The sequence below is a fragment of the Boleophthalmus pectinirostris genome, unplaced genomic scaffold (assembly GCF_026225935.1).
Source record: "Boleophthalmus pectinirostris isolate CB_2022bp ecotype Guang Dong unplaced genomic scaffold, ASM2622593v1 HiC_scaffold_17, whole genome shotgun sequence".
In the NCBI taxonomy this organism is placed as follows: Eukaryota; Metazoa; Chordata; class Actinopteri; order Gobiiformes; family Gobiidae; genus Boleophthalmus; species Boleophthalmus pectinirostris.
In genome coordinates this window covers 28,706,234-28,730,328 of record NW_026571115.1, presented here as the reverse complement: position 1 = coordinate 28,730,328, position 24,095 = coordinate 28,706,234, and the positions used below count along the sequence as shown (strand labels likewise).

Here is a 24,095-nt window from a genome sequence, read left to right as displayed (position 1 = left end):
GTCTGATTCATCAGTCGGTTTCACTTCGTAGAAACCATCTGACCTCCAGCGTTAGGATTAATTAATTAAGAGGGAACTTTTTTTCATTTAACCAATCGCCAAAAATTTCCCAAATTCCGTAGGAAGAAGGGGAATAACGTCTTTCCCCTTGATAAAATTCACCAAACATTCTTTTTATTCCGGCTTTAAATCCTCGATCTTAGGAATCGTTGCCAACACAAAATGTATGGCTCTTCGCTGATTGACTGGTGGCCGAACTCGCACTTCCGGGGTTTTTGTGAACCGTCTAGTGTATTCTGATTCCTGACCTAGTCGCTGGAAGAGAAATGAAATTGAGCGGAGGCACTAGGTGGTGCGGTGTACCCAGTTTGCACTGAAATTCCCAATAAAAGTCTAGAAACAGTGGACATCAGTTATACAGTTAAAGGTGCATTGTGTAACTTTTCTGGTGGAGGGTCTGTCAAATGGTTTTCTCCATGGAGATGTTACCACTTTCACAGTATAGTATTAAACCTTTCTATCTTCCTGAGACCAAACTAGGCCAAGTTACAGGTCAGATCTGGTATTTCTGAGCTTTAAAAATGACCTGTAATTGAATAAATGTAAGATAGAGCTGTTTAATGTCATACTGTGGAACATTCCAGGCAGAGCAATGACATCTCCATAGAAACAAGCAGGTGATGGACTCAAACTAAAAGTTACACAGCGCACGTTTAAAAATCAAAACTCTTCACTATAAACTATTGTGTGTTGAAACTTCAGATGAATAATTTTTTGGACAAATCTATTAAAAAAAAGACTCGGAATATGAAGAGAATTCCAAACGCGTCTTACCTGAGACTAGCTCGAGCTTCTCAGCGGGGTCACCCTCCTCGTAGAGTTTGGGGTGACAGCGGTTGCCGATCTGTGCGATGAGCTCAGCAGGCAGACAGGTCAGGTCCCGCCCCCTCATACGCCCGCGCGTCTCTGTGTGGTCGGGCAGGGCTTCCACGCGCTCGCCGGTGGCTGCACGAGGAAACAGTTCATCGTTAACAGATTCATTTTGTTCATCTTGTTTTCAGTTTCGATAAGTGTCTGGCAAAGAGAATGGAAAATTTTATGGGCTTGTCTACATGTTCATAATAAATATTTCCTCGTCTCCATGGAGATTTACCTGGTATGTACCACGGAATAGCATTAAACTTATCTTCAAGCTATTATGTTTTAGGAATAAACATCTATAACTGAATAAAGAGGATTAATTCTGTATCTATGGAGATATATACACAAGTTTAATGCCATACTGCAGAACATTCCAAGAGAAGCAATAACAGCTCAATGGAGACAATCAGATGGCAGCAGGTGTGTAGTGGGTGTGGTACACGGGGGCACACCATCCACCCACTTTTCCCGACATGAGATACAAAAAAATATATATAAAAAAGCTACAACTTAAATGTCAAACCAGAGCTTTTGGCAACGGAGAAAACAATGAAATCTGCAGGACTGTCCTATAGAGACCTAAGGAGGGACCAGGACTGAACCAGGACTAAACCAGGACTAAACCAGGACTAAACCAGGACTAAACCAGGACTAAACCAGGACTAAACCAGGACTAAACCAGGACCGGGAGAGGCCTGGAGGTGTGCCTGCGTAGACCGTCGGGTGACCACAGTCCAAGATTAGTCCTGGTTCAGTCAGGGTTCAGTCAGGGTTCAGTCCTGGTTTAGACCTGGTGTAGTCCTGGTGTAGTCCTGGTGTAGTCCTGGTGTAGACCTGGTGTAGTTCTGATGTAATCCTGGTTTAGACCGGGTTTAGACTGGGTTTAGACCGAGTTTAGACGTGGTTCAGACCTGGTTCAGACCTGGTTCAGACCTGGTTTAGTCCTGTTTTAGTCCTGGTTCAGACTGGATTCAGTCCTGGTTTAGTCCTGGATTCAGTCCTGGTTCAGACCTGGGTTTAGACCTGGGTTAGACCTAGTGTAGTCCTGGTGTATTCCTGGTTTAGTCCTGGTTTAGACCTGGTTTAGTCATGAATCTAATAGGACACAATACAATAGGACAAACATATTGATTTGTTTTAGGGGGTTATTGGGGGGGTAAGCAAAATGAACAATTACTTTCAAAAATAATTTCTGGTCATTTGTTTCTAGTGAATAAGACAGTGCAGTTTATCCGTTTGCTTGGTTGTTTATTTTTATGTACTTGATGTTCTCAGTAAGTGTAGGTACAACATAAGTGCAGTTACCTGCGGCCCCCATGTTGAGCATGCTGTACATGGTGTACATGTTGCAGATCTGCCTGTACTGCTCTTCGGCGCTCTCGTCCGCACCCTCCTCCTCTTCCTCATCGTCATGGTAACTGATGGGCGAGTCGCTGGCGTAGGTACTCAGGGTGCCCGGGCTGGCTCCGTCGGATATGCCCAGACCCGCCGGCGCCGCGTTGCCATTGGTGCCCCCATTACTGCCCCCCAGGCCGCCCACCATCCCCGCCAGGCCCGAGGCTGTGGCCCCCATGCCCATCGCCAGTCCCAGGGCTCCGGGACTCTGGATGGCGCTGCCCCTCACCGCGTCCTGGGAGTATCGTGCCGCTTTCCTGGCCCCGCCCCTCCCCCTGAACCGGCCCCGCCCCCGTCCCGCACGCTGCCGCCCTCCCATAGGCGTTTGGCGACCGGGGTGCACACCACGGAGTAAGGGGTGGCAGCTTCGGGCTGGCCGGGCTGCTCCGTCTTCACGCGGGACACTAGAGGTAGAGGGGTGACGCTGGCCGCAGGTCGGGACACGCCGTTACTGGTCTGGGTGACGGGGCTCTGGGGCTCCGAGGTGGGGGCCTCTTCTGTGTGGAGGCCCTGGGAGTCACAGCTCGGAGAGGACACCTAAAGGGAGACGCGCACACATTAGAACATTGTACAGAGGTTCCATTGGAGGTTGGGCTCAGATGACATGATAAAGAGATAACTGGTTAAATGTAGGGGTGTAACGATATCCAAGTCTCACGATACGATATTGTCACGGTATGATCCTCACAGTACGATATTTATTGTGATATGGTGGGAAAGCTCATGATTAGGGATATAACAATATCCAAAACTCTTGGTACGATATTTTCACGATATACACAGGGTCTTAAAAGTCTTAAAAAGGTCTTAAATTTCATGTTCCCAAATTAAGGCCTTAAATAGTCTTAAATTACGTTGTCCAAGTCTTATTTTTTTGACAAAGGTCTTAAATTTCATTAGCCTGTTTTTTGTATACTCAACCGGGCTGTAGTGCGATGTGAAATGGGGTAAGAAAAAAAACAAAAACAACGTGAAACCATGTAACGTGAATGAACGTCTAATTTGGAGTATGCGCAAACATTACAGTGGCAATGAGTAAACAAACAGAGTGGAGGAAGACGTCGGATGGATCATGGGGAAGTGTCGGTTTAATCCACAGTGACTCTCAGATTCTAGATGTAGTAGTTGGTTTGTCATTATTAGAATTGGATCTGGTGTTTTTCATCCACACAGTGGGTGCGATGTTGGTCTTAATATTCATTTAAGTGGTTTTAAAAAGGTTTTAAAATAGTCTTAAATTTGTGGTAGTCAAACCTGGGGATATCCTGATACATCTCATGGTACGATATTTATTGCAATATTTTGTGGAGGTTAACAATCCTAACCTCTTAAAATGCCTTGACAAGACTTAATCCAAAGAACTAAGACTTAAAAGTGCTTAGAACTGTTATTTCGTCTTGTAGTCTGCACTGAAATGGAGCAAAGGATCATGGTCTATGTAGTTCCCTGTCTTTTTTTAGCTACTGCTGCACCATAACTCTTAATTTAAGTAAAGAAACTCGTGATTCGATATATTGTGATGGTCCACGATATTATTGTGAGAACTTTGACGATACGATAACAAGATTTTTCTGTTATTCGGTATAGTTAAAAGGTTCCAGTACAGATTGTATTGCAGCTTTTGAGGTCAAAATATGTCTGCAGTATACTATCTGCACCCAATTATAAAGCATTTATTATCAGGAAGTGCACGTGAGCATGCTAGTTGTTGTTAGCATTACCATGAAGCCACTCTGGTCTCGGAAAAAGTTGTGAAAAGATAAAAATGCTTTGTAATATTTCTGACTGTACATCTCATTAAAGAAAGCACACCCTCTTTAATTGTGTCTTAATTTCTGTCCGCTGCTTTACACACTCAAACCACAATTTATTTACCTGCTTCTTCAACAGCAACATTTGATCTACATTTTATAATCACATGACCTGTTCTGACCTGGTGTTCCGTTCGCACATACAGCACAAGTCCCTGCAGAGTCCCAGCAGCACGTGTACATACATGTCTCCAGATGAACAGGGAGAGGCTGTGTGCACTCAACAATACAACTCTACACTTCCCTCATGTCCTAATCGCACAAGAAATCACATTAAGCTCAAGCTACAGGCCCACAGGCATGTCTGGATCGCCTGTCATAGGGACTCTGTGGTCACTCATTTACTGCTCGGTTTCTACAGTAATCATATTGTTACATACAGAGATGGGCAGGTAAAATGCGAAAATGCTGATTTTTGTTGTAATACAGTTATTGGGTCGAGCCACTAATGGTTCAAATCAGGTTCAAAATTTGGGAATTTACCTTTTGGACATTTCAATCTCTTGAGCCTGACATCTCCACACTGTAGTATTCTAGTGAAACCCACCAATACTCCACTAATGTGTCTGTTGGCTTTTTATCAAATAATTCCCCATTATTGAGTAACACAATGATATACAACATGATCATAAAATAAGACAGTTTTATATGGGACACATCTGATAGAAGTGTCTCCAGAAATGCACACATACGTCGGACACATTTCTCCGTGCCTTCAGTCTGAGAGCTCATGTGTGCAGTCACTTGAGTTCTAAATGTTCAGCTTTATAAACAGTGACTGAATAGTGACATACACACTGCTGTGCTGCAACAATGAAAGCATTTATTTATTACTACTATTATTAGTACTGGTACCCTGTGTACTGTTCCCTCTGGGGTTTCAATTAGAGATTGACTAATATGTTTTTCTTCATGGCTGATTCTGATTAGCCTGATTCGTCTTCCGGTTTCACTTCATAGAAACTGTCTGAACTCGCAGCTTTAGGATTATTTTGCTCGACGATAGGCAGGTACTTTTTTTTATTTAACCAATCGCTGCTATTTGGTAGTAACGTATGTAAAACTCCGCTACCGGGGCTAACTGGTATATTAAGCTTTTCCCAAATCCCAATGGAAGAAGAGCAATAATGTCTTTCCCCTTTATAAAATTCACCAAACATTCTCTTTGTTCCAGCTTTAAATCCTCGATCTCGGGAATCGTTGCCAAAACAGAATGTATGGCTCTTCGCTGATTGGTTAGTGCCCGAACTCGCACTTCTGGGGTTTTTGCGAACCGTCTAGTGTATTCTGATTCCTGACCTAGTTGCTGAAGAGAAATGAAATTGAGCGGAGGCACTAGGTGGCGTGAGCCTGGCTAGATTCTGATACCAATTGTTTTGAAATCAGAACACCTGATGGCCCATAAGCTCTGCAGTATTTTAGGCCCCAATGTGTAGGCCTGATCTGATGATTTTCCTTAAATTGTAAACACTAAAATAGCAAAACAAACTTATTTCGCTTTAGTGCAAAAAAAAAACCCCTAAGAGCCACTAAAGAGTTTGTGATTTACTGTTCCCCAGGGAGGCACTCTACCACCACATCAGGCAGTCAGAGCTCCCGCACAGCTCACAGGAGTCATGACTTTAGAAGGGCCACATGTGGTATGGGAGGATCTGTCATTATCATTATCATTATACATCTGGAGACATGGGCACAACCTTCAAAGGACATTAAAACATTGGCCCCTCACACATAAAGTTGTGGTTTACTTGTGGTACCTTGAGGAAGAACTCGGTGCCCTTCTCCATGATCTGCTGTATCTGGAGGAACCCGGCGGTGTACATGAGGAGGAACTGGTCTCCCACGGTCATGCTGAGGCGCCCGGTGTAGCAGAAGGACAGGATCTGCTGGAAGCTCTGGGGCTGCACGGCCGGGGGCAGCTCCACCACGCTGGGGCTCACGTCACCGGAGCATCCCCCCGACCCCGAGCCTCCACCCGAACTGCTGCTGCTGCTGCTGAACAGGTCCCGGAAGTAAGCACTGCTGGCGGCTAGAACGGCACGGTGGGCCTGGGGGGAAGAGGGGAGGGGGGGTTTCTGGTTAGCATTTACGATGTGATGTAGATGGTGTGGTCAATATTGTTCTATATAGCAGGAGCTTGCCTGGTGTCTGAATACTTGTATCAGTACTTTTGCAAAGGTTGGGTAATGTCCAAATAAGATACTTCAAACAATACTTGGTTTGATACTGGTACTCGTAATGATAATAGTAACGGAATAAACCAATGTTTCAATATAGGAGTGTACAAAAATATTGATATATCACAGGGGTCTCCAACCTTTTTCCTCCAGTGAGCTACAAAACAAAACCCCAGAGAGCTACAAATTTTAGCGGTCACAAGAAATTTTGTATATAACAGAGCCACGGCAAGCCTTAGATGAAGTACAGTTAGATTAGGGGGACCAGACGTCCCTATTTCCCTGGGACAGTCCCTGTTTTGAGCCCTGTGTCCCCTGTCCCAGCAGATTTATCCAAAACCACTGATTTGTCCCAGTTTTATACAAGAAATGTCCCAGGAGTCTATATTTTTGACCAATTTGATCCCTGTCCACAGTAAAAAGAGGCATAAATTGTCATTTGTTTGGGTAAAATACAGAGAAGCTGCTTAAAAATGACCAAAACATAAAGAAAATGTGACTAGTCAGTATAGAAAAGTTTTAATTAATTACGCACTTGCTTCACAATTTTATTTCCAACCACCTCAAACCAGGGGTGTCCCAGTTTTTGAGTTTGAAAATCTGGTCCCCCAATGTTAGATGCCTATAAAATATACTGTATTTTCCACACTATAGGGCGCACTTAAAAGCCTTTAATTTCATCAAAAACGACTGCGCGCCTTATAATCCAGAGTGCCTTATATATGAATATGTTCAGGTGTCTTAGTATGACTTTAGTAAACTACAAAGCCACAACACTTGCAGCATTACAGCTTCCGTAGTCAGGAGCATCGCGGAGTAACACATACTGTGTTTCCTTTTAATATCAAAATGCACCTGTCAAGAGACACGCTCACAATGCAGACTTTAAACTCAAGGCTGTTATAAAGTGAAAGTGCGAGCTGCGTGGGAGCAGTGGATGAGAGAAGGCGAACACACATTCACCAAGACAGGGAGACAGCACCAAGTGACTTACACCACGATCTGCCAACAAATCGTGGACGCCTTGGCTAAGGATCAGTATCAACTGTGGTCCGAGCTTTCACCAAGACCAGAATCATCACTGAACTGCCAGGGAACAGTAACCACACTGACTCGGATAATGACGAGAGGGATGCGGGCGGGATGGACGCCGTAATTGCCCAACTGTTTGAACAATTATGAATTATTGTGAAAACACTAACAATTTAGTGCTGTCAGAGAGTATTTTTTTTAACACGTTACAATTGAACAAAGTTGAGAGTTATTGTGAATGCATTAAATAAAGTTTGACTGACTTATCTAACTGTTGTGTTTCGTTTAATGCGCCTTATAGTTGTGGTTTATATGTGAAAAAAGTTCAAAAATAGACCATTCAATGACCTTATAATCCAGAGTGCTCTATAGTGCGGAGAATACGGTACTATTACTAGAATTAAAATACTACAATTAAAAAAATAAATAAATACTGCAACACTTTCAATTTACATGTGTCTACAACAACAAATCTAATGTTATATTATTTGATTTGCTGTTGAAGTTCTCAGGACGTGTCAGAGACATAAGGCTAGCGCCACCTAGTGTCTCCGCTCAATTTAATTTCTCTCCAGCGACTAGGTCAGGAGTCAGAATGCACTAAACGGTTTGCATGAACCCTGGAAGTTGTAGATCGTGCACCGGCCAATCAGCGAAGAGCTGTGAAGCCATGACGTCAAACTCGTCGCGCCTGTCTGTCCCTTTTGTGGTTCAGCACAACAGTAAACAAAACGTCGAAATGGATGTAGACGAACACAAACATTCTGTGTTGGCAATGATTCCAGAGATCGAGGATTTAAAGTTGGAACAAAGAGAATGTTTGGTGAATTTTATCAAGGGGAAAGACGTTGCCTTTCTTCCTACGGGATTTGGCACATTACATATGTATGATACATGTACAGTGGTGAAATTAATCAGGTTTAATTATTCAGGCACAATACGTTTAATGTGTAATTCAGAAATCCCTTGGTGAGCTACTGGGAAGGGGGTGGAGAGCTACAGGTTGGAGACCCCTGATTTATCATGATACTAACTTTGGTGACACAGTATTGTTATCATATTGTCTCGTGATGTGTGATGGAGATATGAAATGTTGTTCCTTTTGTACAGCTGAATAAAAAAACTAATTTCCTGGCGGGGACAATAAAGTAAGTAACTAACACGACAATAACAGGGTATAATAATAACTCTTAAATTCAGATTTTGAAGTTCTTTGAGCAAAATTGTTGTTTTTAACATTTTACTTTTTGCTTTTTCCTCTTAACATTTTGAAAATCCGGTGTTTTGTAACATTTGAAATTATTCACAGCTCTACTCATAGCAGTAAGTATCAATTTATTCTCTACTCTGAGAAGTGTGCACTGAGTACATGTCTATTGTCTGCTGTGGTTTCTGCACTTGATGTGAAAGTTTTCTGTATTGCTATCATTTCCTGTATAAAGGTGAAATTAATATCTAAATAAGACTATCACGTAAACTATGATTTAGTAATCGTCATTTTAAAAAGGGCCCATGTTAGGCTATTTTGTTTCATTCACACATGTTTAACACACAAACCCTACATATTTATGTTCTTCTCTCCAACAGAAAACACACTGTTCCACCTTGTGATGTCATGTGGTCATACAGGAAGTCCTCTGGTGTGTTTTTAAAGTCCATACACCTTCACTAGAATCATATGGATAATTTTAGCCCTGGAATTGCCAATCTCTACTGAATTAAAGGTAAGATGAAGCTCTTAACTTGAAAACTACTGCTTCATGACATCACAAGGTGGAACTGAGCATTTTGAGCTGGAGATGTAGAGAGACTAATGATAAAGGGTTACTCAAACATGTGTGAATGAACCAAAACACAACTCCAGGTCTGTTTTTGATGAGGTAATAGAAGTCTAACATGGCTTAAAGCTCACAAGAGTCAAGTTTGCATAATTTAAGACCTTTAACAACACAAAATGGTGAACTCTGGTACCTTAAAAGTGTGTCCTTTGACCACCACAGAGACGTCACAGTAGAGCCCCTGCAGCCTCTGCTCGTTCAGACACTCCAGGACGTTGTTGCCGAAGTTTGGGATCGCCATCTGGAGGGTCTGGGCCATGGTGCGCCGAGCACACCTCGAATCAGTCTGTGAACACAAGGAAAGATCAGCTCAGTGCGTGGAACAGGAGGTGACGATGTCCAAATCCACTGTGCAGTTTGGGCACAGTGTTAAAACTAGGTACAAGATTTACTCTAGTATTGAAGGGAATCTCATGGTATTTGCGAAGTACTAAGGCTAGGGTTCGGATCAGGTATCAGTCCAATCCAATCCACTTTTTTCTATAGCGCATTTCATAAACAAATAGTTACCAAAGTGCTGCACAAATACATAACAACAACAACAATAATAAAATGATAAAATAAACACTCAGATTTAATCACACTCGTCTTAAAATAACAAAACCAGTAATCCCTTAATATGAGTTCAGCATATCCTGGTTGGCCCTTTAATTGGATGTAATGAGACTATTTACTGACTGATGTAGGTCCAGGATGTCTCATAATGTTTGCACTTTATTCTCATGCAAAGCTGGTCAAAGGATGGACTAAAAGGATAAATAAGAGTTACACAACACAACTGGATCAATCTTTTAACAAGTTTTTGAGATTGGCAGATACTTCCATCTTTTTCAGTTCTAATACCGATGTCGATATTATACCTGTAGCCACAAATATCAAAAATCAGGTACTAATCGACGAAAAACTAGTATTGAAACTAGATACTCATTTGAGCAGGTATCAAGACTAAAAAAAACCAATACACATTTACAGGACAGAAATTAACTTTAAAAGCTTTAGAATGATCCTGAGGGATTACACAGATATAAGAATACATGATAATATAAAAGAGAATACTATTATTTAATCCTGAAAATCACATTCTATCATCTAAATAAAGTGTTTTTATTATCCTTGCAGTACCAGAATCAGTACTGAGTAAGGAGTCTATTCCTTAGTATCGAAATTGAGTTTGAAATTTTAGTATTGTGACAACACACATCATATTTCAAGGCTAATTTGTTCATTATAAGAACCGTTTGGCCAAAGATTTACATGGCCTTGGTTATTTTTTGGTAGCAATGTTTAATTGTACTAGCCCTCACTAGCTTATCTTAGTAAAGTCAAAGTCAAAAGTCAAAAACTTACAAATATAATACAGTTTTGTGAGGTAGCACAATTTTAAAGATTTAAAATATCTCATTCTCGGTTGGATTTCTTTAAAAGGTACACGTTTAACTTTTTGATTCGGGGTCTGTCACCTGTTTATTTCTGTGGACATGCCATTGCTCTGTCTAGAATGTTCCACAGTATGACATTAAACAGCTCTATGTTATATTTATGCAATTACAGGTGGTTTTACGGCTCAAAAATACCTAGAAAAAAGAGAAATTCTAAGTTTGAGCAGCGTTTAACTTGGTCTGGTTTGAGCAGATCTAGCGTTTAACTTGGTCTGGTTCACTAGAAAGGTTAAATACCAAACTGTGAAATATTCCAGATGAAGCAATAACACCTCCAAGAAGAAAAACATTTGACAGTCCCTCCACCCGAAAAGTTACACAACGCGCCTTTAACTTCCAAACACTGCCTCCTCCATCTTGGTGCTGTACACTTCAAACGCCCGTGGCCTTAACTGGGTCACGTTGTGTTGTTCTATGTCAAATGCATGAGCAAGGAGCCTAAAAATAAAGTGCACATCCTCTGTTCGCATCACCAAACGTCCCCCACGCAGATACTGGGACACGTCCACACACTCCTAAGGACTCGTGTCATGCCACTGTGCCGAGCTATATCCTGTTATTCCACTGGGACGAAATGTAACCGAGAGCCACAAAAACAGGAACACGGACATTTACTTGATATTTTTTATCAATTTAATCGCAAAGTTGAGTCATTTTAAAACGTCCCATATTACACAATTTTCTGATCTGTGTTATAATGTTGTTTCCTCATCACAAACAGACCTGGAGTTTTTGTTTTGTTCCATTCACACATTTTTAAACACACAAACCCTGCATATTTAAGCTGAGTTTTTGTGATGTAACGATATTTTCACGATATACATTTCATGGTACGATAATTATTGCGAACAAAATTGTGAATATGCTACTTATTCCTTTTTAAAAGCCTTGATACTGTTATAATGGTCCTGTTGTAATATGAAGAATTAAGATTTGAAAGTGTTATTAATGTTAAATTGGCACTGACAACACCAAAGGATCATGGTCTATGTAGTCCTCTTTGGATGTTTTTTAGCTGTCGCTGCACAATAACAATGAATTTAAGCAGAGATTTGTCATTTGATATTATATTATGACAGTCTACGATAATATTGTGAGACTTTTGACGATACAATATCACGATATTTTGGTTATTGTTACGTCCCTAGGTGATACAGGAAGAAAGTGCTCCACTGTGTTTTTAAACTCCAGACACCTTCACTAGAATCATTTGGGTGATTACAACTGGAATTGCAATCTCTACTGAACTAAAGGTAAAAGGTGTTGTAACTTGAAAACTACAGCTTCATGACATCACAAGGTGGAACAGAACATCTTGTAGACAGACGACTAATAAAGGAAAACTGAAACATGTGTGAATGAACAAAACACAACTCAGGGTCTGTTTTTTAAGAGGCAACAGCATTATAACCTGGCTTAAAGCTCACTAGAGTCCATTTTGTGTAATATAGGACCTTTAATGGGAACACTGCAAAATATGAATAATAAATGGAAATTCTATTTAAACGTGTCTTCCATTTTGACAAAAAAGTTTCATTTGTGACTGGTTTCAAGATTATTTAGCCTAAAAAAAAAAAAGGTTGGGGTGTGCAATTTTCTCACCAATTTACACATAATTTACAAGTAATATAAATCCAACTTAATCAGCTGAACGAAAAACGTGTTCAGTTTTGATGTCATTTTAAAGATGCACTATGGACCATTTTGGAGGATCTTGCCTGTGGAGATGTTATTACTTTATCTGGAATGTTCCACAGAATGGAATTAAAATGACTAAGGATGTAACAATAACCGAAATATCGTGATATCGTATCGTCAAAGTTCTCACAATAATATCGTGGACCATCAGAATATATCGAGTTACAAGTCTCTTTGCTTAAATTAAAGAGTTAAGGTGGAGCAATAGCTAAAAAAAAGACAGTGAACTACAACGACCATGATCCTTTGCTCCATTTTAGTGTAGATTACAAGAAGAAATAACAGTTCTAAGCACTTTTAAGTCTTAGATCTTTTAAGTCTTAGATCTTTGGATTAAGTCTTGTAAAGGCATCGCAATAAATATCTTACCATGATATATATCGTGAAAATATCGTACCGAGACATTTGGATATTGTTACATCCCTAATCATGAGCCTCCCCACCATATCGTGCACTTTCCCATGATATCGCAATAAATATCGTACCGTGAGGTTCATACCGTGACGATATCGTATCGTGAGACTTGGATATCGTTACACCCCTAAAAATGAACGATCTTCATGGAGACAAGCAGGTAAAGCCAATAGGTGAGATCTATGCCAAAATGTATGTTTCTCATTGTGTTTTTATTGATGAATTTAAAGCCATACTGTGGAACATTTCAAGTAAAGCAAAAGTAGAAAAGCAAGTGGTAAACCCTTCATCAAAGTCATCCAATACAGTCGGTGTATACAAAGTTTCTTTAAAGAGGGAGTACAGTTTTAACACTTTTAGATCACCATGATAACTTTTGTCATTGTGAAAATGCTAAGTCCCCACTCTAAGTCACTCCCCCTTCAAAGCATCATCACGTTACAATGTCCGTGCATACCGATAATTAAACTATTACACATCGCATCAGGTTCATTAAGTTGTAGTGTAGCAAGAGTATATTTTTGGGTATTTTACTAAATTATTTCGTTACAACGCTGCAGTTTTGTTGCTTGTTTAGGGGAAGGAAACTCTTTTATGCAACACATTTGACATTTTCATTGTTTTGATGATTAAAATCGGTGTGTTTCATATGAGCTTTGCACAAGAAGTGACTTAACAAAGACTTTCAGTATTATTTTTACTGAACATTTTCGAATCGATTTGAAATATCAAATTGATTCAAAAGCTCACTGTATCGAGGTGCGTATCGTATCGTGGCCTATGCATCGATTTATGTATTATATCGCCAACTTCTTCATAATACCCAGGGCTATGTAGTGTATTGTTTAGTTTCATGTTTGTATATTTATGGAGAATTATAGTCCAGTAGCATGGGTCACGTAGGCTTGTGGTCTGCGTCTTGGGCAGCATTATTCTGTTTACTTTTCGAATAGGGCCCTGGAGAGATTACTTAATTACTCAAACATGCATGGATGACATCTAAAACCTCTTCAGGCATATTTCTGATGAGGGAAAAGCGTCATAACATGTAAGAATGGCCCAAAAAGTCAATACCGCCTCTTGAATTAATGCTACTTCTTAACAAAATGTCAGATAAACAACCATTATAACATTGATCAGTGTAAATCGCTGGGTTAGATTACATCACATCATTTAATACAGATGAGGGCAGCTATAAATATTGTTAAAATGCAACTTTTCCTCCTAAAACAGTGAGTTCTTAGGGAAAAATGTCTCTTGCCTCCCATCTGGTATATGATGACATTATCTCGTGCTAATATCTTGTGACAAAGAGCGCCTTTGTCCCTATTTATGTACATTTAATTTCATTTCACATCTATGTCAATATTCTACTAAACAGGTAAATATGACTATCCCAGTGTGAGACAGTATTTTGACCCCGGGATCAATATACCGCTATAGTAAAGTGACCCCCCATAGGATTTGGACTCCCCTTACTTTTTTTCTTTAGTAGTTATTTATATGATCATTATTTCTCATGTAATTTACTTTTATTACACACTGCTACATTCACATTCACTTTCTTTCAAGGTATTTTAAGAAATGTTTTGATGGATAACGACTTGGTATTTTGTGTAAATGTAACGTATTGTTAAAAAATTGCATATACATAATAATCTTGTCACTTTATATATTGTATTTTACATTGTTATGGTTATGGTTTTTAGTTTGCCATGTTCAGATAATCCACATGTAATTTTAAGTGAAGTTATTGATTACAGAAACCATTTAACAAATCTTCTCCTACCATCTATTTAACTACTCAACTGATCAGCCCTGTCTATTTGAACAAGATTCCAAATCTATATACATCACTTTGATTACCTAACTCCTTAATAACTACATTAATATCTAATTTTCAGTGAAATATGTTTAAACAGCTAAGTAATTTTTAACATTCAAAAGTTATAATCGAAATAAAAATACCACTGAGTTCTTCAAAAAACACTTTTAAGTATGTCAATATGTTTTAATTTGCAGATATAGAATTAATATTCAAAGTTTTTCTATAGAATTCAAGTTCTTTATTAATAAAATATAGGTTTTCATGGGGGGGTCAACATACCATAATAGGATTCTGACCCCGGAGTCAAAATACTATATGGTATGTTGATCCCAGGATCACCTCACCGCGGGGTTTAAAATCCTAAACCACACCGGGTTTGTTTTATTTAGTCTTTTGTTTAGTTAAGTTCATCACTACACACTAGTTACTTTAAATATATTTTATTTGGTTATATCTATTAATTTTGTTACATACAACTTACCATCTTATCTGTTACTCCACATGGTCTGGAGACAAAAGAGGGGGCGTGACCTTGGTCGGCCATATTTGTAGTGTCTGGGGGAGGTTTAGGCCCAGACCATGTGGAGGGAGGACTCGGTTTCTCTTTTGTTTTACAGATTTTGTTCGTTTGATTTTTCATATTTCATTGATTCTAATTGATTTTGAGCACTGTTATTTAAAAAGGGGAATTAGGCCCTCATAAGAAAGTAGGAAGCACACTTTAGAAACAGGTAAAGTTTCTAGAAGAACTAACCTGTGTTTGTTGACGCTGACCCAGAGGGAGGTACTTCCTGTCTGGGGAACTATAAATTGGGGGCAATTTAGCCAGTTGGGGGTCACGTGGGTTTTTCCTTTGTTTTGTTAATTTCTGTTGCTTTTGACTTTATTTAAGCACAGTTATTTTTGTGTAATTTTTCATTTTTTCCCCCATTGCTTCCCCACAAATCTGAAAAACACTACTCTTTCATAGCGCCAATAACAAAAAAAAACAAAAAACATTAAAATTCACAAAATTGCCATGTTTCCTCAGACATTAGAGATGTACTGATACTTTCATTTAATATATTGGAGTTCTGTTTGCGTCAACAGATGTAATAAGACTGTATAAAAGCTGTTGTTGGAACAGAGCGTGCTAAAAATCCCACTTTTTTTTACACCGAGCATCTCATTTTGAAGGAAAGTAACAGCTACATAACACATTTGGACCTGTTTTGTCGGAGGTTTTTGCTGTATTATAGTCTGGTCTGTCAATATACTGAGAATGACAAAGATTTATATGTGTCTTCTATCTGCAGGTTAAATCTCTGAAAATACAGGTTCAGTGATTGTAAAGCTGCAGGTTACATAGTTCCTTTAACGAAGAGAAGACTGAAATACGAACGGCTGAACTAATACAAGAATTGCATTATTTTAAAAGGTCCTATATTACGTAAAAATGCTTTTTTGTGAGCTTTAAGCCATGTTAGAATGTTGTTATTTCCTCAAAAACAGACCCGGAGTTGTTCTTTGTTTCATTCACACATGTTTGAGCAACCCTTTATTATTAGTCTGTGCACATCTCCAAAGCTCAAAACACTCTGTTTACCTGTGTGATGTCATCAAGTGATCCTCTGCGTTTCACTAAAATAACCAAACGTTGTTGCCTCAAAAATATTCAGTTGAGATTGCCACAATATCCTGATGCTGTTTCGATGAATGAAGAAGTTTGTTGTTGGCTAAAACATGATGCAGCAAAAAGTTCGAGGCTGAAAATCTGATTCAAATGATTCCAGCGAAACTGTAAAACACAGGGGAGCATTTCCTGTTTTCCATTTGAGAGAAGAGCTCAGCCTAAACATGCAGGATCTGTGTGTTAACCATGTGTGAATGAAACAAAACACGACTCCAGAACGCCAATTCCAACTTGGTATGTGATGAAAAAACAACAATAAAACATAAGAAATAGTGCGCTGTGGGCCCTTTAAGTTTGTTAAAGGTCCTGTATTACATAAAATAGTCTCTTGTTTGAGTTTTATGGCATGTTAGAAAGCTGTTACCGCATCAAAAACACACCTGGAGTTGTGTTTTGTTCTGTCACGCATGTTTGAGTAACCGTCTATTATGAGTTGGTAGGGCTGTAACGATATCCAAGTCTCACGATACGATATCATCCCGGTATGAACATCACGGTACGATATTTATTGTGGGAAAGCTCACGATATGGTGGGGAGCCTCACAAGTAAGGATGTAACAATATCTAAATCTCTCGGTACGATATTTTCACGATACACCTCTCAGGGTACGATATTTATTGCGATATTTTGTGGAGGTGAACAAACTGAATATTAGGGCTGGGTGTCATTAAGAAGTTGCCAATACGATACATACTTCGATACATAGGCTACGACACAATACATATCTCGATACAGTGTATGTTCGATACGATGCGATACATTTCAAAACTATTCAATACGGTTCAACAAAAAACAATGGCTAAATCATGGATCTGATCCTAAAAGTCTTTGTTAAACCGTTTCCTGTGCAATGTTAATATAAAAAACGCCCATTTTAATCATCAAAACAGTGAAAATGTCAAATGTGTTGCATAAATGAGTTTCCTTCCTCTAAACAAGCAACAAAACTGTAGCGCTGTAACGAAATTAGTAAAATATACCAAAAAATACTTAGTTATATATATACATCGATACAGCAACCCACAAAATCGATACTGTATTATCACATTAAACGATACGATATTGATTTTGATATTTTCGCACACCCCTACTGAATATGCTACTTGTTCCTCTTAAAATGCCTTGACAAGACTTAATCCAAAGAACTAAGACTTAAAAGTGCTTAGAATGGTTATTTCTTCTTGTAGTCTACACTGAAATGGAGCAAAGGATCATGGTCTATGTAGTACTGTCTTTTTTTTTAGCTATTGCTGCACCATAACTCTTAATTTAAGCAAAGAGACGATATTATTGTGAGAACTTTGACGATACAATATCACGATATTTCAGTTACTGTTACAACTATAATATCAAACCATAAGGTGAGTGGAAAAGGTTAACATTTCATATTTAGCCCTAAAAGTCTTATCAATTCTGCACATGTAGGTGCCGTGAAGTCATGGAAAATTCACTTTGGGTCATGAAAAAGTCCTGGAAAAGTTTTGAAATTTTGTCAGTGAAAAAATAGGAACCCTGAGTTACACAATGCACCTTTAAATTAAGATGATTTTACTTTTTTTGAGTTTATTATCTACCAATGAAATAAGTACCTCTTCTTAATTTAGCCAATATAAGATTTGGCTTCTTATCACAAAGAGTTTTTCTGTTTGTCACATTTTTAACGTGGCAAATATCAGGTACAGTCGCTTTTCTTCTGCTTTTCTCTTTGGGGATGTTATTGCTTTGTCTGGAATGTTTCACAGTACGTCATTAAACCTTTCGAAACCAAACAAAACCAAGTCACATGTCAGATCTGTGGAAAGGCGACCCCGCTCACAGTCCAAACAGCAGTTTTTCTAGGTCTGCAGTGAAATGGAGCAAAGGATCATGGTCTATGTAGTTCCCTCTGTCTTTTTTTTTTTTTTAGCTATTGCTGCACCGTAACTCTTAATTTAAGCAAAGAGACTTGTAATTCGATATATTGTGATGGTCCACGATATTATTGTGAGAACTTTGAAGATACGATATCACGATATTTTGGTTATTGTTACATCCCTATTAGTCAAAGCTCAGAATGCTCTGTTCCACCTTGTGTTAGTTCTCAAGTTAACAGCTACTTATTACCTTTTGTTCAGTAGAGATTGGCAATTCCTGGGCTGAAATCATCCAAATGATTCTCGCGAAGGTGTGTGGAGTTTAAAAACGTGGAAAACACAACACTCTGAAAGAAGAAGTCAGCCTAAATGTGCAAGATGTTAAAACAAAACACAACTCCAGGTGTGTTTGTGATGACGAAACAACATTTTAACATTGATTTGTTTTAAACAGCGCCATGTGGACCCTTTAATTTAAAACAGGGGTGTTCAAACTTTTTTCACCAAGGGCCACATCTCTAAACACAGAGAAAGCTGAGGGTTGATCGAGGGCCGTAGACTGGGGCTCAGTACAGTGAATAATTGAAATATGTGCAGGTTTAACACATTAGAATGATCCATCAGTCTTTATTCATGCTAAGATCCTCAAAACCACACACTAAATATTAAATATTAGCTTTATCAGAGTAGATGTTCAAAAAAAGTTGCAGTAAAAAGTTCATTTTTAATTGATGAAAGGTAATTTGGGTTTATTCACCTGGAAGCCTGAGGGCCAAGAAAAACTTGTCACATTTGACCCACATTGCCTGCTTTAAATCATTCAAATGATTCTAGCGAGGGTGTGTGGAGTTTAAAAACATGGAAAACACAACGCTTTGAGAGAAGAACTCAGCCTAAATATGCGAGTTGTTAAAACAAAACACAACTCCAGGTGTGTTTGTGATGAAGAAACAACATTATAACAAGGACTTTTTTTTAAAAACAGAGCAACGTGGGCTCTTTAAAATCTTAACTTACAGGTAAAACAACAAGACGTTCCCTAAAAAGACAGTAGAATGTTTAGTTCTTCGCAGACTACATTCTGTTTTCAAAATAATTACAGCCTTCACGAGCTACAATCCAGCAGCCCTACACTACCAGCTCGCCCCGTGCATCCCGCCCCAATCATATCCCAAAACCAAAGCCTCTCCCTGGGCATCAGCCAAGCACTAGGCTGGGTAAAGAGAGAACCGCTTCTTTTGTCCTCCATCGCTCCCTCTCTCCCTCTCTCTCCTCATCCTCTCAGCGACTCATACTAAGCACAGACCGACACACACACACACACAGACGCATACGCACACACACCAATCAAACAAACCCACAATGGCACACAAACTCGACAATACCGCTTGTTTACAGTTAGCGAGCCACCGTTACCACACACACACACACAAACACACACACACGCACGTAAAAAAATGGCCGGCACACAACACACATCAGGCAAGCTCGCAGGGCAGGGCGTGTTTGAACAATTCACCCTGACACTGGAGTAGAACGGGGTTATGTGCTCGCGCGGGTGCCAACTAAGCGGGGAGGGCGAAGAGGGGAGAAAGGGAGAGGAGGGGGGGTGCAGCAGTTAAAGCTGAAAGAAAAAAAAAAGAAAAGAAAGGGATAAGAAAGGAGAATGGATCGAGGACTAGAAGAAAAGGTGGTCTCAGGTTACATGAAACGTACAGCGCGCGGAAATGTCACCCGGCTTGACCCCGACTTAAAGCGGAGAAAGTGGGTCAGACCAGTCATTTGGACGTGCACATGGCGACCAGACACACGCACTGCAAAAGAGGAATGCCTACAGGAGTCGCATTAATCCGAACTGAAATCTTAGTTTGAATCGTTTGGACTAGATGATACGGGTTTTTTGCGCGTAGGCGTACGGTTTCAAAATATGTCAGATTTGTGTCGGCGTAATATGTTGTTTCGTTGCAGAAAAGAAGAACAAAGCAGGTACAAAGTTGAATTGGGAATTTTTGAAGTTCTACAGCTGCAGAAATATCAAAATACCGATATATCGTGACACTTAATTTGATGATACAGTATCGTTATCGTGAGCTGCTGCATCGATATATCGCCACGAGTATTTTTTTGTATTTTTATTCATATTAACAAGTTAGAAATTGGAATATAATCGAGCATCGCATGTATCAAAATATCTTGATAACATCGACTCATGAAAGACCCTATGATTCTAAGCCCTAGTGTCCATGGAGATTTGATTGTTGTGCTTGGAAAACTCCACAGTATGGCATTAATCCACCTCTATCCCCATGGAGACGAGCAGGAGAGCCCAGGTTACAGGTCAGATCTGGGGCAAGAGCAATTCGTGTTTTGCAAGTTTTATTTTTAACAACAAAAACACATGTAAATTAAGAAATAGATAAGATTAATGCCAAACTGCGGGTTATTCCAGACACAGCAACGCCGTCTCCAAGGTGACAAGCAAGACACAGAAAGTTAAAGGTGGATTTTGTAATTTATTAGTATAAAATTATAGCCTTTTTGCAACGTTAGTGTCCAGTATTCGCGCTGTATTTATCTTTTCACAACACAAAAACTAGAAGACGAAAAAAAAAATCTATCTGCCCCATTCATTTAAAAACTACACGCTTGAGGAAGTTTTAGTTTCTAATATTATCGAACAGTGGTTTAAGATTTGTCTTCAACTTTTAGCTTCAAACAAAACTCTAGTTATCTTCAAAGTGCACTGTGTAACTTTTCTGGTGGAGGGTCTGTCTAATGCTTTTTTTCCAAGTAGATGTTATTGTTTTTGTCTGGAACGTTTCACAGTACGGCTTTAAACTTTCCTATCTTCACGGAAACCAAATCAGACCAAGCTACACGCCAGATCTGTGGAGAGGCGACGCCGCTCACAGTCAGAACGCCTGTTTTTGTGGGTATGTTTGAGCTATAAAACCACCTGTAATCTAATAAACGTAAGTAGTGGGCTGTTTAATGTCATACTGTGGAACATTCCAAGCACATCTTCATGGAGAAAAACATTTGTCAGACCCTCTACCTGAGAAGTTACACAACGCAACTTTAACACTAAACTAGACAGAACTACTCAAATCACAGAGAGATGATTGCTTAGCCTGAAATGTATCACAGTACGGCACAAAAGAAAAATAAAAAATGCACTAATCTAGCTTTTTTCAGTTCCGATACCGATTCCAATATGACTCGATACCCGATATCAACTTATACCAGAGTAAAGACACTAAAAACAGCCTTTATTTTCTAAAAACAAGATTAAATTTAAGACGAAACTGACCCAAATGTGTTATATAACTTTGATTATCCTTCAAAGAACTACACAACTGCGTTTTATAAATAAGAGTTGAGAACTTCAGAGCCGACTATGACCAGAAAATAATCTTAAATATTAATTAATATGTCCAACTAATTAGGAAATCGGCAGAAATGGTATTTGGAAGCTGATACTGAACCAAGAACCAAAACCAGTTTCAAATCGGTGCATCCAGACATAACAAAACTTATCTCTCCGTGACACCACCAAGTCAGTTCTGTGGAGATATGATTCATTTTACAGTCAGAATACATGTTTTCTTTCAGGAATAAAACGCATGGTGAAGTAAGAACATCATCATAGAAACAAGCGGTAAACCAGAAAAGTTACACAATGGCACTTTTACTCACAGGAGTATCATTTTCTCCATTGTCTTGAATCTAAATAAAGTTTATATTTTCTGTATTACTTGTTATTTTTCCAGTTGTGTGTACAGATACCAAGTAAACTCCTCATGTGCTAAGATTTTAAGCAACCAACTCCACGGCAGTGCAAGTGTAAATTTTGCGAAACCATAAGGAAACGAAAATCTTGGCATTATATGACTTGTGTCCAAAGGTTTATCCAAGAGTCTATAAATACATTTTAATCAATGTGAGATGTCTGGGTAGCTATAACTCTTAAATCCTATCCAGCATTAAAACCAAAAAGAAAGGGATTAACACCTCAAATGTTTCTGTAGACAGTAATTATTTGAGTAATGTGACTTATCCTGGCTTATGGAACAACTATGGGTCTATTTTGAAGGCATTTCCTGGTTCACGTGGATCCAAGGCTTGTATCAAACCGATTGTGATTGCATTTTTTGGAAATCTGGGCAATCTAGCAAAGCACCAAACTTGGTAACAACACAATTCTCGAGTCCCTGGTGGAGAATTCGAGAAAACGAGTGACTTTGATGAGAAACAAGGTGGATGTGTTTGTAGTTGAGACATGGGGAACCAGCAGCAGCAGTAGCAGCAGCAGCAGAAGCAGCAGCAGCAGGAGGAGGAGTAGCCCGTCTGTCCGTCTGTCCGCTAGTCTGGCGGGGCAACTCAGGCAAAGACACCCCTCGGAGACACCGGTAAGGGGCAGGTAGTCGTCCCCGATCGCGTTGAATCTTCCCCCGGCGCGCTCATTTGGTCAGCTCCCCCCGTGCGCCAGCGGTGTAGTGACGTGCCATCTTTACCCGCATTCACTGGGCCTAAAAGGTGGCTAACAGCTAAGCTAACTCTTAAATATTTTGGGTTCCATCCACCTCACGCGTACCCAGACACGCAATCCAAAATCGAGAGGCATTTCTGCGACACAAAACGACCCGCAACACAGTCCGCGAACGTGCGCTTTTTCTATTTACTTACTTTGTGTCTTAGCGTAGGCAGGGGACAAGTTGAGCAGCCGCGACGCCGATTGAGCCAAAATGTTTAAATATTTGGGAGATGGGGGTAATCGTCGCTCCCCCTGCTATTCTCCATTCTACCGACATCAACAGGTCATCCCAGGACACGCAGCAGCTGAGGGCGAGCCAGACTGAACCAGTGCGGCACGGCGCAGGGGGGTTGGGCCGGCGCACAGCGAGCCAGCCCCGGAGACGGAGCGAGCCAAAGGAGCTCGCGTATGAGTGAGGAAAGCCTTTTGGACACAGCGGGGAGTCGCGGTCACACCTCCTTCCCCCCCCTTAAAAATAAATAAAATAAAAAGCCCCCCCCTCTGCTAATAAATAACCACTAAAAGAGCTCGGGATGGACGTCAAAAAACCAAGCGTTGCCATGGAAATCCGCCATATTTGAGGCAGCCGTGCAAAACGTCCGTACAGATGCGAGATGTATTACCAAAACAGTGTAAAAAGTAAACAAAAGAGACGTGGGGTGACGTGATAAGCTGCGAGGTCACAATGCACGCGTCGCGCTTTAATGAGAGTACTTTTAAATGAAGGCTAAGTTCGGTTTAGCGTCAGAAAATCATCTCCACGGCGCTTGGTTTAACATTAAAATGCTCTTGATTTGACGACACAGTGGTCTGAAAAAGGCTCGCTCACTCACCCTGCTCGCTGTGAAGTTTCCAGCTCAGAGATGGTTCAAATAAGGAGACGCGGCGCGCTCTTGTCCCGGCTGCTGGTGCTCCCCGCTTTCACTGGGCCATGCACGGAGAGCCATTCAGGGTACGGTGAGCTCGGGGTGACGGCGGCGGAGTGAGTGGAGCTGGGACACGGGTGCGCGGCTGTCGTTCCAACGCATGACCGCCGCACTGAGACCGATCCCGGCGCGGAGACTGGCTGTTGGCGCAGTGGCCGCACTCCCCCCTTGCGCGCTCACTCTATCCGCATATATGAGTGCAACCGAGTAAAGTAGGCCGTGTGCGCGTGTGTGTACGTCCGTGCGCGCGTCAACTTAAGTGAACTCAGTCTGCGCATATAAAATAGGTATAAACTAAAGCCGCACCCATCGCGGCCGTAAACAATTGGGATTGACCTCACATGGCGCTATCAGGTCTGCGCACGTATTTCACGAGACGCGGAGACGTTTTCTCGGGATCGTGGTGTTTGTTGGCTGTTTGGTGGAAGGCCTGAGAAGTACAGGCTCGCCCAGACATCCTTTCATCACACGTGACAGCGTTCACATTGTCCCCACATAACCCTGCAGCACATAATGCAGACTGAGGAACATGCTCTAAGCAGAAGCGTGGACTCTT

The 24,095-nt window shown here is 40.4% G+C and overlaps 1 protein-coding gene across 1 annotated transcript in view; it reads right to left on the bottom strand.

Moving 5' to 3' along the window:
- Window positions 1-23,033, bottom strand: part of LOC110156580 (nucleus accumbens-associated protein 1) — a 36,660-nt gene extending 13,627 nt beyond the window's left edge. Inside the window, 6 exon segments of the mRNA XM_055152599.1 lie at window positions 835-1,005; window positions 2,227-2,596; window positions 2,599-2,853; window positions 5,885-6,175; window positions 9,308-9,460; window positions 22,766-23,033. Coding sequence (XP_055008574.1) covers window positions 835-1,005; window positions 2,227-2,596; window positions 2,599-2,853; window positions 5,885-6,175; window positions 9,308-9,433 — 1,213 coding nt within the window. The 5' untranslated portion in view covers window positions 9,434-9,460; window positions 22,766-23,033.
- Window positions 23,034-24,095: the final 1,062 nt, after the last annotated feature.